The sequence below is a fragment of the Phodopus roborovskii genome, unplaced genomic scaffold, assembly GCF_943737965.1.
Source record: "Phodopus roborovskii unplaced genomic scaffold, PHOROB, whole genome shotgun sequence".
Classification (NCBI taxonomy): Eukaryota; Metazoa; Chordata; class Mammalia; order Rodentia; family Cricetidae; genus Phodopus; species Phodopus roborovskii.
In genome coordinates, this window is record NW_026125809.1 from 449,499 (window position 1) to 463,884 (window position 14,386).

At 36.5% G+C, this 14,386-nt stretch overlaps 1 protein-coding gene across 1 annotated transcript in view; it reads right to left on the minus strand.

Annotated features, from left to right (window-relative positions):
* The window catches only part of LOC127217724 (X-linked interleukin-1 receptor accessory protein-like 2), a 453,152-nt gene extending 439,007 nt beyond the window's left edge, over positions 1-14,145 (minus strand). Inside the window, exon 1 of the mRNA XM_051178729.1 lies at positions 13,873-14,145. Within this exon, the coding sequence (XP_051034686.1) occupies positions 13,873-14,105 (233 nt within the window). The 5' untranslated portion in view covers positions 14,106-14,145. The remainder of the gene's footprint in view (positions 1-13,872) is intronic.
* Between the last annotated feature and the right edge of the window lie 241 nt (positions 14,146-14,386).

Below are 14,386 nucleotides of genomic sequence, written 5' to 3' on the forward strand. Positions count from 1 at the left end.
GATAAAAACTATTTCATAGTGTCTGAGATTGACTACAACAATCATTTCTTATGAAACATATCTTTATTGTTGCATAATATGAATACTATATTTTTGGTTGAAATATAAAAATGTACTCATATATTATGTAGCATTTTAAAGATCAGTATAATTTAAGAGCAAAAATCAGGCAAATTTGTTGTATACTTATATTTATTTCTTCTTCTACATTGTGGACTATTTCAAACATACTCAGAAATAAAAAAAGACAATATGCTGAATTGTCTTGTACTGATTACTGATATTCAAGAGTTAACATCATGTTATATCTTGTATTTCAAATAGTTATACTCTCTTAAACTTTTCTGATGGTGTGACTTGCTAGCATAATAACCACTCAAATATGACTTGATAGATCACTTCTATATAATCAAGACAAATATCATGGTTCTGGGCTGACTAAGAGATCATCTGGAAAGAATCTGTGAAACATTAAGGTTCTGAGACTCTATTACATTGATTATTAAAGAACAAAATACATGAATTATAGTCCTATATAACAAATGGATTCCTTCCTTATTCTGTATATTTATTATACAATAAGATTAGGATGTATTTCTGTTTCCAACTGATTCTCTATATTCAGTTACAGCTATCCTTAAATTTGAAGATTTCTATAGATATTCATTTATAATCACTCATTATTTTCAATATGCACAAATTCACTCTGGAAATATTGAACTACATCTTGTTCTACAGGTTAACTCACCTCTTATGCACAATTTGTGAGAGTGATATGGTGGATTTGGTAAAATAATATAGATTTCATCTTTTTTACAGCATTAAACACCTTAATTGAAAGGACAAGAATGGGGAGATTGGGAATGAATTTTTGGATTAACACTGCCTGCCAAAATACGCTTCAGTTTTCTACTATTGATTTGTTACCGGTTTATCTATATTTTGAGATTAAACAATGAAAATGTAAAAATGAGCAACTAGTTACTGAAAGGTCATATTCAATAATTTTCTATGTTTCAAGTGAGTAGAGGACATTACTTAATATTCCATATCTTGATTTTTAATTACAACTAAGCCTGCATAATGATTTGTAATGAGGTCAATAAAGCATCAATAAATCATTACTGATTACCTTAAGATGACAACAAATTTGGAATTTTTGATGAATATTTACATTGTCAATTTAAGAATATTTTTGTTACCACAACCATATTTATCTATATAGACTGATTTCCTCATGTGGAACATATTTGAAGTGAGTGGTTACTACTAGATCAGGAAAACAAGTTTATTATTTTTCACCCACTATGACAATGCCATATACTATAATTTTAACTTATTTTTATTACATTTTACATTATCATATAAACTGATGTATTTTACTATGGTGTGTGTGTGTGTGTGTGTGTGTGTGTGTGTGTGTTTACAACTTGTCCTAGAATATAAATTCCTAATGTTCTGAATTGATAAGACTGGGTGATTACTTTCTGCAGAATGATGGTTCTAAAAGTTTGGTGTGCCTTACCAAGGGATATATGAAGGATACTTCTCCTGTACCTTTGTTCCCTAAAGCCCGAGGCACAAATAAAATAGTTATCAGTTATGTTTAAGTCTACATCTTTGCTACTGATCTACCTGCAAGATGAGAATCATCAACTCAGACAGTATCTGCAAAAGTTATTAATACATCCAACCTGATGTAAAATGGAAAGGGGGGACCACTGTGAGAAAGATATAGGAACACTGAGAAACTCAAGGACCTCTAGAGTGATTCTTCAGCATCTAGAGAATTATGCATGAAATAGCACAATGCATAGGCAAAGTATGTGTTTCAGTGATAAATCACTTGCCTAGAAAATGGAGGACCCAATATATTTAATATCAAATACAGCAAAATCAAAACAAAAGTACTTGGCTTAGTTTAAAGGCTAACACATTTTTAGGTGGTAGAAGCAGCATCAGCTTAGTTTTCCTTCTAGTCTAGTATATTCTCTGCTAAAAAGTATTTGAGTTTTAGGAAAATGGGCAATTCTCAGTCTAGGGCAGTATATACATAAGTCTGGAACATATTTAAATAATGTAAGGAAATGATGATAGAAAGAAAAACTACCTAGCTACAATGGGCTTATATCAAAAGAACACATGAGCCACCTGAGACAGTTTCCAATTCCAAAGTTAGGTATTTACACGAAGAAAAAAATTAGAATTGTATTGTGCAACATAAATATCCTTGGGTCCATGCAGACAAACAAAAACAAAACAAAACAGACAACAACAACAAGAAAAAAACCAATAGACTGCATAGAAAAATTAGACAGGAGATATAAATCTCCTATGGGATACCAGAAACACAAGGAAGAGCTAATACCAATACTCCTCAAATTGTTCCACACAATAGAAGCAGAAGGTTCATTAACAAACTCTTTTTACTAGGCCACAATTACCTTGGCACCGAAGTCACACTAAGAAAGAGAACTACAGACCGATATCCCTCATGAACATTGATACAAAAATACTCAATAAAATACTGGCAGAAGGAATCCAAGAACACATCAGTGAAATCATCCACCATGACCTCGTAGGCTTCATTCCTAGTTTGCAGGGATGGTTCAACATATGAAAATATATCAATGTAATCTACCATATAAACAAACTGAAACATGATCATCTCATTAGATACTTAAAAAGCCTTTGACAAAATTCAACATCCTTTCATGATAAAGGTCTTGGAGAGATCAGGGATATCAGGAACATACCTAAACATAATAAAAGCAATACACATTAAACCAACAGCCAATATCAATCTGAATGGAGAGAAGGCGATTCCTCTAAAATCAGGAACAAGGCAAGGGTGCCCTCTCTCTCTGTATCTCTTCAGGATTGTACTTGAAGTTCTAGCTAAAGCAATAAGAAAACAAAAGGAGATCAAGGGAATACAAATTGGAAAGGAAGAAGTAAAACTTTCACTATTTGCAGATGACAATATAGTTTATACAAGCAACCCAAAAAATTCTACCAGGGAACTCCTACAGCTGATAAACACCTTCAGCAAACTAGCAGGATACAAGATAAACTCAAAAACACCAGTAACCCTACTATATACAGATGACAAAGGGGCTGAGAAAGAAATAAAAGAACTATCACCCTTTACAATAGCCACAAACAACATAAAGTATCTTGGGGTAGTGTTTACCAAACAAATGAAAGACCTATATAGCAAAAACTTTGTGTCTTCAAAGAAGGAAATTAAAGAAAATACCAGAAAATGGAAAGATCGCCCATGCTCTTGGATAGATAGGATTAACATAGTAAAAATGGCAATCTTGCCAAAAGCAATCTACAGATTCAATGCAATCCCCATTAATATCTCAGCAATTTCTTCACTGACCTTGAAAGGATAATAACCAACTTTATATGGTATTAAAAAAAGACCCAGGATAGCCAAAACAACTCTGTACAATAAAGAAACTTGAGGAGGTATCACAATTCTTGACTTCAAGCTCTACTACAGAGCTACAGTCCTAGTATTGGCACAAAAATAGACAGGTAGACCAATGGAATGGAATCAAAAATCCTGGTATTAACACACACGCCTACGAACATCTGATTTCTGACAAAAGCAGCTAAAAATATACAATGGAATGTGGAAAACATTTTCAACAAATGGTGCTGGTGCAACTCGATGACGGTGTGTAGAAGACTTCAGATAGACCCATGACTATAGACATACACAAAACTCAAGTCCAAATGGATCAAAGACATGAACATATATCCAGCCACACTGAACCTGTTAGAGGAGAAAGTGGGACATACAGGAGACTGCTTCCTGAACATAACTCAGTAGCTCAGACACTGAGATCAACAATAAATAAATGGGACCTCTTCAAACTGAGAAGCTTCTGCAAGTCAAAGGACACAGTTGACAAGATCAAATGGCAGCCAAGAGACTCGGAAAAGATATTAATCAATCCTACATTTGACAGAGGGCTGATCTCTAAAATATACAAAGAACTCAAGAAACTAGTCACCAAAACACCAAATAACCCTATTAAAAATGGGATACAGAACTGAAGAAAGAATTCTCAATAGAGGAAATCAAAAAGGCTGAAAGACACTTAAGAAAGTGTTCAACATCCTTAGCTATCAGGGAATTGCAAATCAAAACTACTTTGAGATACAGTCTTCCTCCTGCCAGAATGGCTAAAATTAGAAACACGAATGACAACTTATGCTGGAGAGGATGTGGAGAAAGGGGAACACTCCTCCACTGCTGGTGGGAGTGCAAACTTGTACAGCCATTTTGGAGATCAGTATGGTGGTTCCTCAGGAAAATTGGAATCAGTCTACTACAGGACTCAGCAATCCCCCTCTTAGGCATATTCCCAAATGATCCACATTCATGCAACAATGACATGTGTTCAACTATGGTCATAGCAGCATTATGTGTAATAGCAAAAACCTGGAAGCAACCTAGATGCCCCTCAACTGAAGAATGGATAAAGATATGTGGCACATTTATACAATGGAACACTACTCTGTGGAAAAAAAAATGGAATCTTGAAATTCCCAGGCAAATGAATGGAACTTGAAGAAACCATCCTGAATGAGGTAACCAGTCACACAAAGAGAAACATGGTATGTACTCACTCATATATGGATTTTAGACATAGAACAATGGGTCACCAGCCTATAATTTATACTGCCAGAGAAACTAGGATTCAAGGAGGATTCTAAGAGATTCATATAAGGTCCCTCCCTGGAGGGGAAAGGGACAAGATCTCCTCAGCATATTGGGAGTGGGGGGGCAGTGAGTGGAGAGGGAGCTAGGAGAAGGAGAAGGGGAGGAGAGGAAAGCACATAGGACTAGGAAGATTGAGTCAGGGGAAGAATTGATGAGAGAGAGAGAGAGAGAGAGAGAGAGAGAGAGAGAGAGAGAGGAGCACAGAAAGAGAAAGAAAGATAAAGAGAGCACAAAACAAATAATGGTGCTACCTTGAATCAGGTGGCCAAAGTCAACATCAAAAGTTATGTCATATTGATCATTTGTAACCTTGATATAACATGATGAAGATGGCATTTTTTTCTGTGGTCTTCCTTTCCAAAAATTACTATGGGAAAATACTTGAAATAAAAATCTCAGTTGAGGGACATTCTAAACTATATGTAAACAGTTTATCTTAAGTTTTAAAACTTATCAAAAAAAAAAAAAAAAAACTAAAAAAAAAAAAGGAAAAAAAGAAAAAAAAAAAACCCCAAATTTCAAAACTTCAAAAGACATGTCTACCAAGTCAGGTATCGTGGCACATGTCTTTAACACCAGCACTCAGTGGGTGGAGGCAGACTGATCTCTGTGAGTTCTAAGCCAGCCTGGTGTAAGTAGTAAGTTCCAGGACAGCCAGAGCTACATATTGAGACTGTCTCAAAACACCAAATAAACAGAAAAGAGAGAAAAACATGTTGACTAAAGAGAATTCAATGTCTAATGTCTAAATAATATCCTGAAACAGAAAACAAACAAACAAGCAAAAAGAGCTTCAGCCTAAACACACTGGGGAGCACTTAGGCGCTCCCCTAAGTGATATGACAGACTTTGATGATCCCCCATGGAAGGGCTCACTTTCCCTGGGGAGTAGATAGGGGTTAGAATGGGGGGGGTCACTGTCCAGCATAGGAGGAAGAGGGAACTGGAATTGATATGTAAAATCAGATAGTTTCTAATTTAAATAAAAACAACTCCGAAGAAGAGGAAGAAGAAGGAGGAGGAGAAGAAGAAGAAGAAGAAGAAGAAGAAGAAGAAGAAGAAGAAGAAGAAGAAGAAGAAGAAGAAGAAGAAGAAGTAGAATAGAAGTGTAAAAGTTTGAGAAAATACGGGGTAGCATTTTTAGTTCATAGTGATATGCCAGTGTTACATTGTTTCTTCACTATCTAATTAATTATAATAAATATAGCACAGTGTAGGAAACATAAATACCCATACTGCATTTGCATCATTCTGTCAATTGAAATTTTATCTGAACATTTATTTTAAAAAAAAATACATTTTAATTATTATAGCTCCTCCATTGGGATAAATGCCTTCAGAGTATATTTTCTTCAATAAGAAAATGATTAAGAGTGTAGGGGAGCCCATCCGCTTGGACTGTCCTTTCAAGAGTCTGTCAGCATCCTGATTCCACCTTCAACCAGGGTAGGAGATAAAATTGGACCTATATCCCGCCTGCCTTCCAGAGACCTGCTAAGAGCCTCCTGAGGACTGGGGGCTGTACACAGAGTAACCTGTCTCAGTAGACCAACTCATACAGAGTCTGCCAACACTCTAGTCCCACCAACACCCACTGGAAGAGGAGAGCCATCCAAATATTGGTCCTGCTTGCACCCACTGAAAGGAAGATAACCTTGGTTCTGAACATACCAGAAGAGGGTGAGACCCCACCAGTACACACTGGAAGAAGGGATGGGTAGATGACAGTATAAGAAAACAGCCAACAACAAGAAGATCAATATGATGCCCCCAGAGTCTAGAGACTCAATACCAGCAGGATCTGAATATCCTTACAAAGATGAAGCACAAGAGAATGATCTTACAAACAAATACATGAAGATGATAAAGACCCTAAAAGAGGAAATGAAAAAAATCCTTTAAAGGAATGGAAGAAAAACAAACCCAAAATTGCAAGAAATCAATAAATCTTTTAAAGAAAACAAGAAAAGCCAAGAAAAAAAAAAGTCAAACAGATGAAGGAAAAAATTCAAACAGTTCATAACCTCAACACTGAAATAGAGACAATAAAGAAAACACAAACTTAGGGAATGATGGAAATAGATCAAGAACTACAGATGCAAGCATAGCCAACAGAGTATAAGAGATGGAAGAAAGAATCTCAGGCATTGAAGATATAATAGGACAAACAGATTCATCAACAAAAGAAAATATGAAGTCCAACAAATCCCTAACACAAAATATCCAGGAAATATGGGACACTGTAAAAAAAAAAAGGCCAAATCTAAGAATAACAGATGCATGAGAAGGTTAAGAAACACAACTCAAAGTTGCAGAAAATGCAAAATCATAGAAGAAAACTTTCCCAACCTAAAGAAAGTCTTGCCAATGAAAGTATAAGAAGCTTACAGAACACCAAATAGAGTGGACCCCAAAAATGTGCTCTTGCCACATAATAATCAAAACACCAAACATACAGAATAAAAAAGTATTAAGAGCAGCAAAGACAAAAAGATCAAGTAACATATAAAGGCAAACCTATAAGAATCACAGCTAACTTCTCCCTGGAAACTCTGAGAGCCAGAATGTCCTGGATAGATATTCTACCAACACTAAGAGACCACAGATGCCAGCCCAGACTCAGCAAAGCTTTCAATCACTATAGATGGAGAAAACAAGATATTCCCTGACTAAACTAGGTCTAAACAATACACATCCACTAATCCAGCTCTACAGAAATTACTGGAAGTAAAACTCCAACCTATGGAAGTTAACTACACTCACTCACAACAACATAGGCAATAGATAATCCCACTTTATGAAAATACAAAAGAAAAAGCAGGTTAAATCAACACGCAATACCAACAACGACAACAAATCCAAAGCAAACTGAATTAACAATCAATGGTCATTAATATTCCTCAATATTAATGGTCTTGACTCGCCTATAAAAAGACACAGACTAACAGAATGAATACAACACAAAATCCATCCTTCTCCTTCATTCAAGAAATACACTTCAACTTCAAAGACAGGCTTCACCTCAGAGATAAGTTGGGAAAAGATTTTCCAATCAAATGGACACAAGAAACAAGTGGATGTAGCAATCCTAATATCTAACAAATTAGACTTTATACTAAAATCAATCAGAAGAGATGTGAAATGTAATTTCATATTCATCACAGGAGAATTCCACCATGATGAAGTCTCAATTCTGAACATCTGTGCCCCAAATACAAAGACAACCATGTCTGTAAAAGATACATTACTAAAACTCAAATCACACATAAAACCTCACAAAATTAATGGGAGATTTCAACACCCCACTCTCAACACTGAAAGGGTCTACCAGAGAGAAACTTAACAAACAAAGGAAATAACAGAATTTATGACACAATTGGTTTTAACAGACAATAATAGAACATTACATCCAAACACAAAAGAATATACCTTCTTCTTGGTGCCACATGGTAAAAAAATTGAAAAAAAAAATCCCCTTATCAGGCCACAACACAAATTGCAGAAACCATACAAACTCATGGAAATTTAACAATGTGCAATTGCACCATTCTTGGGTCATGGAAGAAATAAAGAAAGAAATTAAAGACTTCCTAGAATCCAGTGAGAATGAAGACACAACATACCCGAACTTATGGCACACCTTGAAAGAAGAAAGGAATGTTCATTGCACTAAGGGACCAGATGAAGAAAACAGGGGATAGTCACATGGGAGAACTAACAGCACAACTGAAAGCCTTAGAACAAAAAGAAGTAAACTGACCCTGGAGGAGTACATGCCAGGAAATAATCAATTTGAGGGCTGAAATCAATAAAGTATAAACTAGGAAAACAATACAAACAAACAATGTAACAAAGAGTTGGTTCTTTGAGAAAATGAACAGGATAGACAGGCCTCTATGCAAACTAACCAAAATATAGAGAGAGAACATTCCAATTAACAAGATCAGAAATAAAAACATAAATATAACAATGGACACTGAGAAAATTCAGAGAATCTTCAAGTCATACTTTGAAAACCTGTACTCCACAAAATTCAAAAATTTAAAGGAAATGGAAAATTTTCTGGATAGACATCACTTACAAAATTAAACCAAGAACAAATACAACAATTTAAATAGACCTCTAACCCCTAATGAAATAGAAGCAGTCATCAAAAGTCTTCCAACAAAAAAAGCCCAGAGCAAGATGGCTTCAGTGCAGAATTCAAAAAACAGCTAATACCAATACTCCTCAAAATATTCCACACAATAGAAGCAGAAGGGTCATTGCCAAACTCTTTTTACGAGGCTACAATTACTTTAGCACCCAAGACACACAAAGACACAACCAAGAAAGAGAACTATAGACCAATATTCCTCATGAACACTGATTCACACTGATGCAAAAATACTCTATAAATACTGGCAAATTGAATTCAAGAATACATCAGAGAAAATACCCAGTATGACCAAGTAGGCTTCATTCCGGTTGTTGCAGGGATGGTTCAACATATGAAAATCCATCAATGTAATCTACAATATAAACAAAATGAAAAAGAAAAAAGCCATAATCATCTCACTAGGTGCTGAAAAAACCTTTGACAAAATCAAACACCCCTTCATGATTAAGGTATTGGAGATATCATGGATAACAGGAACATACCTAAACATAATAAGAGAAACATACAACAAACCAACAGCCAACATCAAACTAAATGGAGAGAAACTCAATGTGATTTCTCTAAAATGAGGAACAGGACAAGGCTGTCCTGTCTCTCCATATGTCTTCAATATTGTTCTTGGAGTTCTAGCTAAAGCAATGAGAAAACAAAAGGAGAGCAAGGGGATACAAGTTGCAAAAGAAGAAGTCAAACTTTCAACATTTGTAGATGATATGATAGTTTACATAAGTGACCCCTACAGCTGATAAACACCTTCAGCAAACTGGCATTATACAAGAATAACTAAAAAAAAATCAATGGCCCTACTATATAAAGATGATAAAGGGGCTCAGAAAGAAATCAGAGAAACATCACCCTTTTCAATAGCCACAAACAACATAAAATATCTTGGGGGTAATGTGAACCAACAAGTGAAACCTATATAGCAAGAACTTTGTATATTTAAAAAAGAAATTAAAAAAGATACCAGAAAATGGAAAGATCTCCCATGCTCTTTGATAGGTAGAATCAACATAGTAAAAATGGCAATCTTGCTAAAAACAATCTACAGATTCAATGCAATCCCCATCAAAATACCAGCACAGTTCTTCACTGAACTAGAAAGGAGAATACTCAACTTTATATTGAAAAATAAAAGGCCCAGATAAGCCAAAACAAGCCTGAACAATAAAGGAACTTTGGGAGGCATCGCCATCCCTGACTTCAAGCTCTATTATAGAGCTATAGTCCTGAAAAAGCTTGATGTTGGCACAAACATAGACAGGAAGGCCAATGAAATCCAATTTTAAACATTAACCCACATACCAATTAACACCTGATTTTTGACAAAAAAAAAAAAAAAAAAAAAAAGAAAAAAAAGAAAAACTAAAATTATACAATGGAAAAAAGAAAGCATCTTCAACAAATGGTTCTTGTGTAACTGGATGCTGACTTATAGAAGACTGCAGATAGAGCCATATTTATGGCCATGCACAAAACGTAAGTCCAAATGGATCAAAGATCTCAACATAAACCCAGCCACACTGACCGTCTTAGAAGAGAAAGTGGAAGGTACCCTTGAACAAATAGGTTCAGGAGAATGGTTCCTGAACAGAAGACTAGTAGCAAAGACAATGAGATCAACAATTAATAAATGGGACCTCCTGAAATTGAAAAGCTTCTGTAAGGCAAAGGACATAGTCAACAAGACAACAGGACAGACCACAGAATGGGAAAAGATCTTTAACAACCCCACATCTGACAGAGGGCTGATTTCCAAAATATACAAAGAACTCAAGAATCTAGTAACCAAAACACTAAATAATCTAATTACAAAGCAGAGTACAGAACTAAATAGAGAATTCTCAATAGAGGAATCTAAAATGGCCGAGAGGCCCTTAAGAAAGGGCTCAGCTTCCTTAGCTATTGGTAACTTCAAATCAAAGCAAGTCTTACTCCTGTCAGAATAGATAAAATCAAAAACACCAATGACACTTTATTCTGGAGTGGATGTGGAGAAAGGGGAACAATTCTCCACTGTTGGTGGGAGTGTAAACTTGTACAGTCACTTTGGAAATCAGTATGGCCAGAAAAGCTAGGAGACAAGGAAGACCCTAAGTGAGACATACATGGTCCCCTAGAGAAAAGGAAAGGGACAAGACACCCCAACCAAATTGGGAGCATGGAGAGAGGGGAGAGGGAGTTAGGAGTAAGAGGAAGGTAAAGGTGAGCATGGTGGAGCTGGAAGACTGAGTCAAGGAATGGGCAGAAAGTGCAAAAAAAAGGGGGGGATACCATAATAGAGGGAGCCATTATAGGTTTTAAGTGAAATCTGGCACTAGGGAACTATCCAGAGATCTACAAGGATGACCCCAACTAACAATCCAAGCAATAGTGGAGAGGCTACCTTAAGTGTCCTTCTTCAGTAATGATATTGATCCCTACTTTATATGCTATCCTAGAGCCTTCATCTAGTATCTGTTGGAAGCAGAAGACACCCACAGCTAAACACTGAGCCAACTCTTGGAATCCAGTTGCAGACATGAAGGAGTGATGAGGAAAGCAGTCAAGGCCAGGCTGGAGAAACCCACAGAAACTGCTGACCCAAACAAGGGGGAGCTCATGGAATCTAGTCTGATAGCTGGGAAATCAGCACAGGACTGACCCAGATTTCATGAATGAGATGTTAGTTGGGAGGCCTGGGCAATCTATGGAGCCTCTGGTAGTAGATCAGTATTTTCCCTAGCATAGGAATAGACTTTGAGGGCCCATTCCACATAGAAGGACACTCACTCAGCCTAGACACATAGGGGATGTCCTGGATCCTGCTCCTTATGATAGGGCAGACTTTGAAGACTCGCCATGGAAGGCCTCGCCCTTCCTTAGGAGCAGAAAGGGGATGGTATGGTAGATGCTGGGAGGCATAGAGGAGGATGGGGTGTGAGAACTGGGTTTGACATGTGAAACAATCTTGTTTCAAATTTGAATAAAAATACAAAAAAGGGAAAATTATTAAGATATGGCTTCAGAGAATATTATATAGCACTGAAAATTATACACTTACCCCCCAAAAAAAAAACAGTGAACTTTCCATTTTTTTAACAAATAAGAGAAATTAGGAGAAATTTTAATATATAAACATCATTTTTCTAAAAAAAAAAAAAAAAAAAAAAACAGTAACAGTAGTTAAGACCTGGGAAATATATTAGATACATTCAATAAGCTGTTATTTTGTTAAGAATAAGGTTCTAGAACAGGAGAAGGGGAGGAAAAGAGATAGCAAAACTGAGGACATGTGTATAATAGAGGCAGTAAACAATAACTAGTTAACTAATTTAGTCTAGAATCTTTGTATAGTGGAATAAAAATTTGTAAAGACTATAAATTTATACAAACAAACAGAATAAAAAGCAAGTTGATTAGGACAATGATGTACTTTCCATTGGAAGACTTTAGTGGTGGTAAAGATTAATAAGGATTCAGCAGGCAAAGAGTAGTGACATCATTGTAAGAAGTACGGTTTTTCCGCCCGCCACCGAGTCTTGTCCTGCTGCCACGCCAGCCCCAAATAATACACAGAGACTCTGTATTTGATATTATGCTGTTGGCCAAGTGCTAGTTTCTTATCGGCTAGCTATGTCTTAATTATCAACCCATTTCTATGTATTTCCATGTGGTCTTACCGAGAGTGGAGGAATGGCAGTTCTGTTCTCTCCAGGCTCTCCATCCTGACTCCTCCTTACTCCTTCCTATTTCCTCCTTGTTTCCTATTCCCTTCTATCTTCCTTTCCTATTGGCCAACAGTGCTTTATTCATTATCCAGTATGAGAAACATATATACAGAATGACATCTCCCATCACATCATGGAAAATACAATGCCGGTCTTTACAAGTGAATGACACCTATTTCTCAGTTTTGTCAAGAACTGCACAAGTAGAATCCATTGCCTGTCACTAAGGAGGTAGTGATGATGATTGCTGTTTTTGCCATGACCATGGAAATTTTGCTTGCCTTCAAAAGCAACTAACCTCTTTATTTCTTCCCCTCAGTACTCCCTTGCACATGTGCACACCTGTAATTCTAAGGCTTCAGGAGCTTTCTTTATTTGTACATTACCTTGTTCCGTTGGCCTTTAGAACAATGATAGCTCACCAGGGAGCTCTGAGTGTCTTTGATGAAGAAGTGACAGAGCTTTACACAGGAGACAAAAATAGGCAGCATTTATATTTTCAAGAAGTTAAAATCAAATACTAGAGTGCAGATCCCTGATGAATAAACCAGTGATTCTCAAAATGGAAGAATTGAAAGGTAAGTTATAGCACTCCACTTTAATACAATGTAGTCTCTATTTACCTTGGTAGATAGATCGCAAAGTTTGGGTGTGGGGATGATCAAAAAACAATTTACTTCTCATTGTAATTTTCTAGCAAGAATTAGATCTGATAAATCATCAGGATCTAGCACTCAGAACCTCACGATAACCAAGTGTTCATTGAGTTTTATACTGAACATTTAGTCAGAGTAGAGTGAAGTTCATTTTGAAAATTGTATGGCTAGTACCAGCTAATTTGCTGTGAGGTCTCTGGGCAGCATTTGAAGCTACTTTAGAACAAGATATGCAGGAAGCCTTTGGCCTAAATGATATTTGAGGTCAGGTTCATAGCCAGGTACCAAGATCATTGAGTCAATTGCCTTTGCGATGAAGCAGTTGTATCTATAAGATGCTGGAGCAAGGGGTGGGAGAAGTTAGAAAAGGAAAGAGTCACACAATATTCTAAATTAAAGAAACACATTCAGTAAATAGGAGTCCTGAGTTGTGAGAATCTGATAAGAATTGAGTATGTAGTTCCAATAGATCACTGAAACTGTTTGCTGAAGTTCTTTAGCTGCTACTATATAACATGAGTTATCCCAAGAAACATTCCAACATAACATTCCCAAACAAAAGACTGCAAGGCACGTGGTTGGCCAATATTTTCAAAAGACACTGACCTTAAAACACAAGTGTAGAATCCACTGTCTTGTGCCTCAGCGGAGTGAAACCATATGGAATCTTCCTCTTTGCTCATCCTGACCTCTGAGAAGATAATAGGCTCTTCCAAATCACCTTTGTTTTTGTACCACATGAGCCTAAGCCCAGTACTCTGGGCCATGCTATAGTTGGTACGGATATAACTGTAGAAAAGGGCACATTTCACTCTGACAGGTTCGCCTGCCAAAGCCATGTATGTCTTGAGATCCACTGACCAGTCAATACAGCCATCCACTGAAAGGAAACAGACAAGACATGAGATACAGGGAACATCATTCATAATAGCAGCAAGAGATGTAATCCCACTCACAGGGACTTTTTTGTGTCAGAGCTTTATAAAGATGTATTTATTCAATCCTATCAGTGGCATTATTCAAGACCCCAGCATTTTATTTAGATGTTAGCAAGCAGAGATGCTGCTGAACTGAGTCTGTGTCCTTAAGTATTTTCCCATCACTTTGAACACTCCGCTTG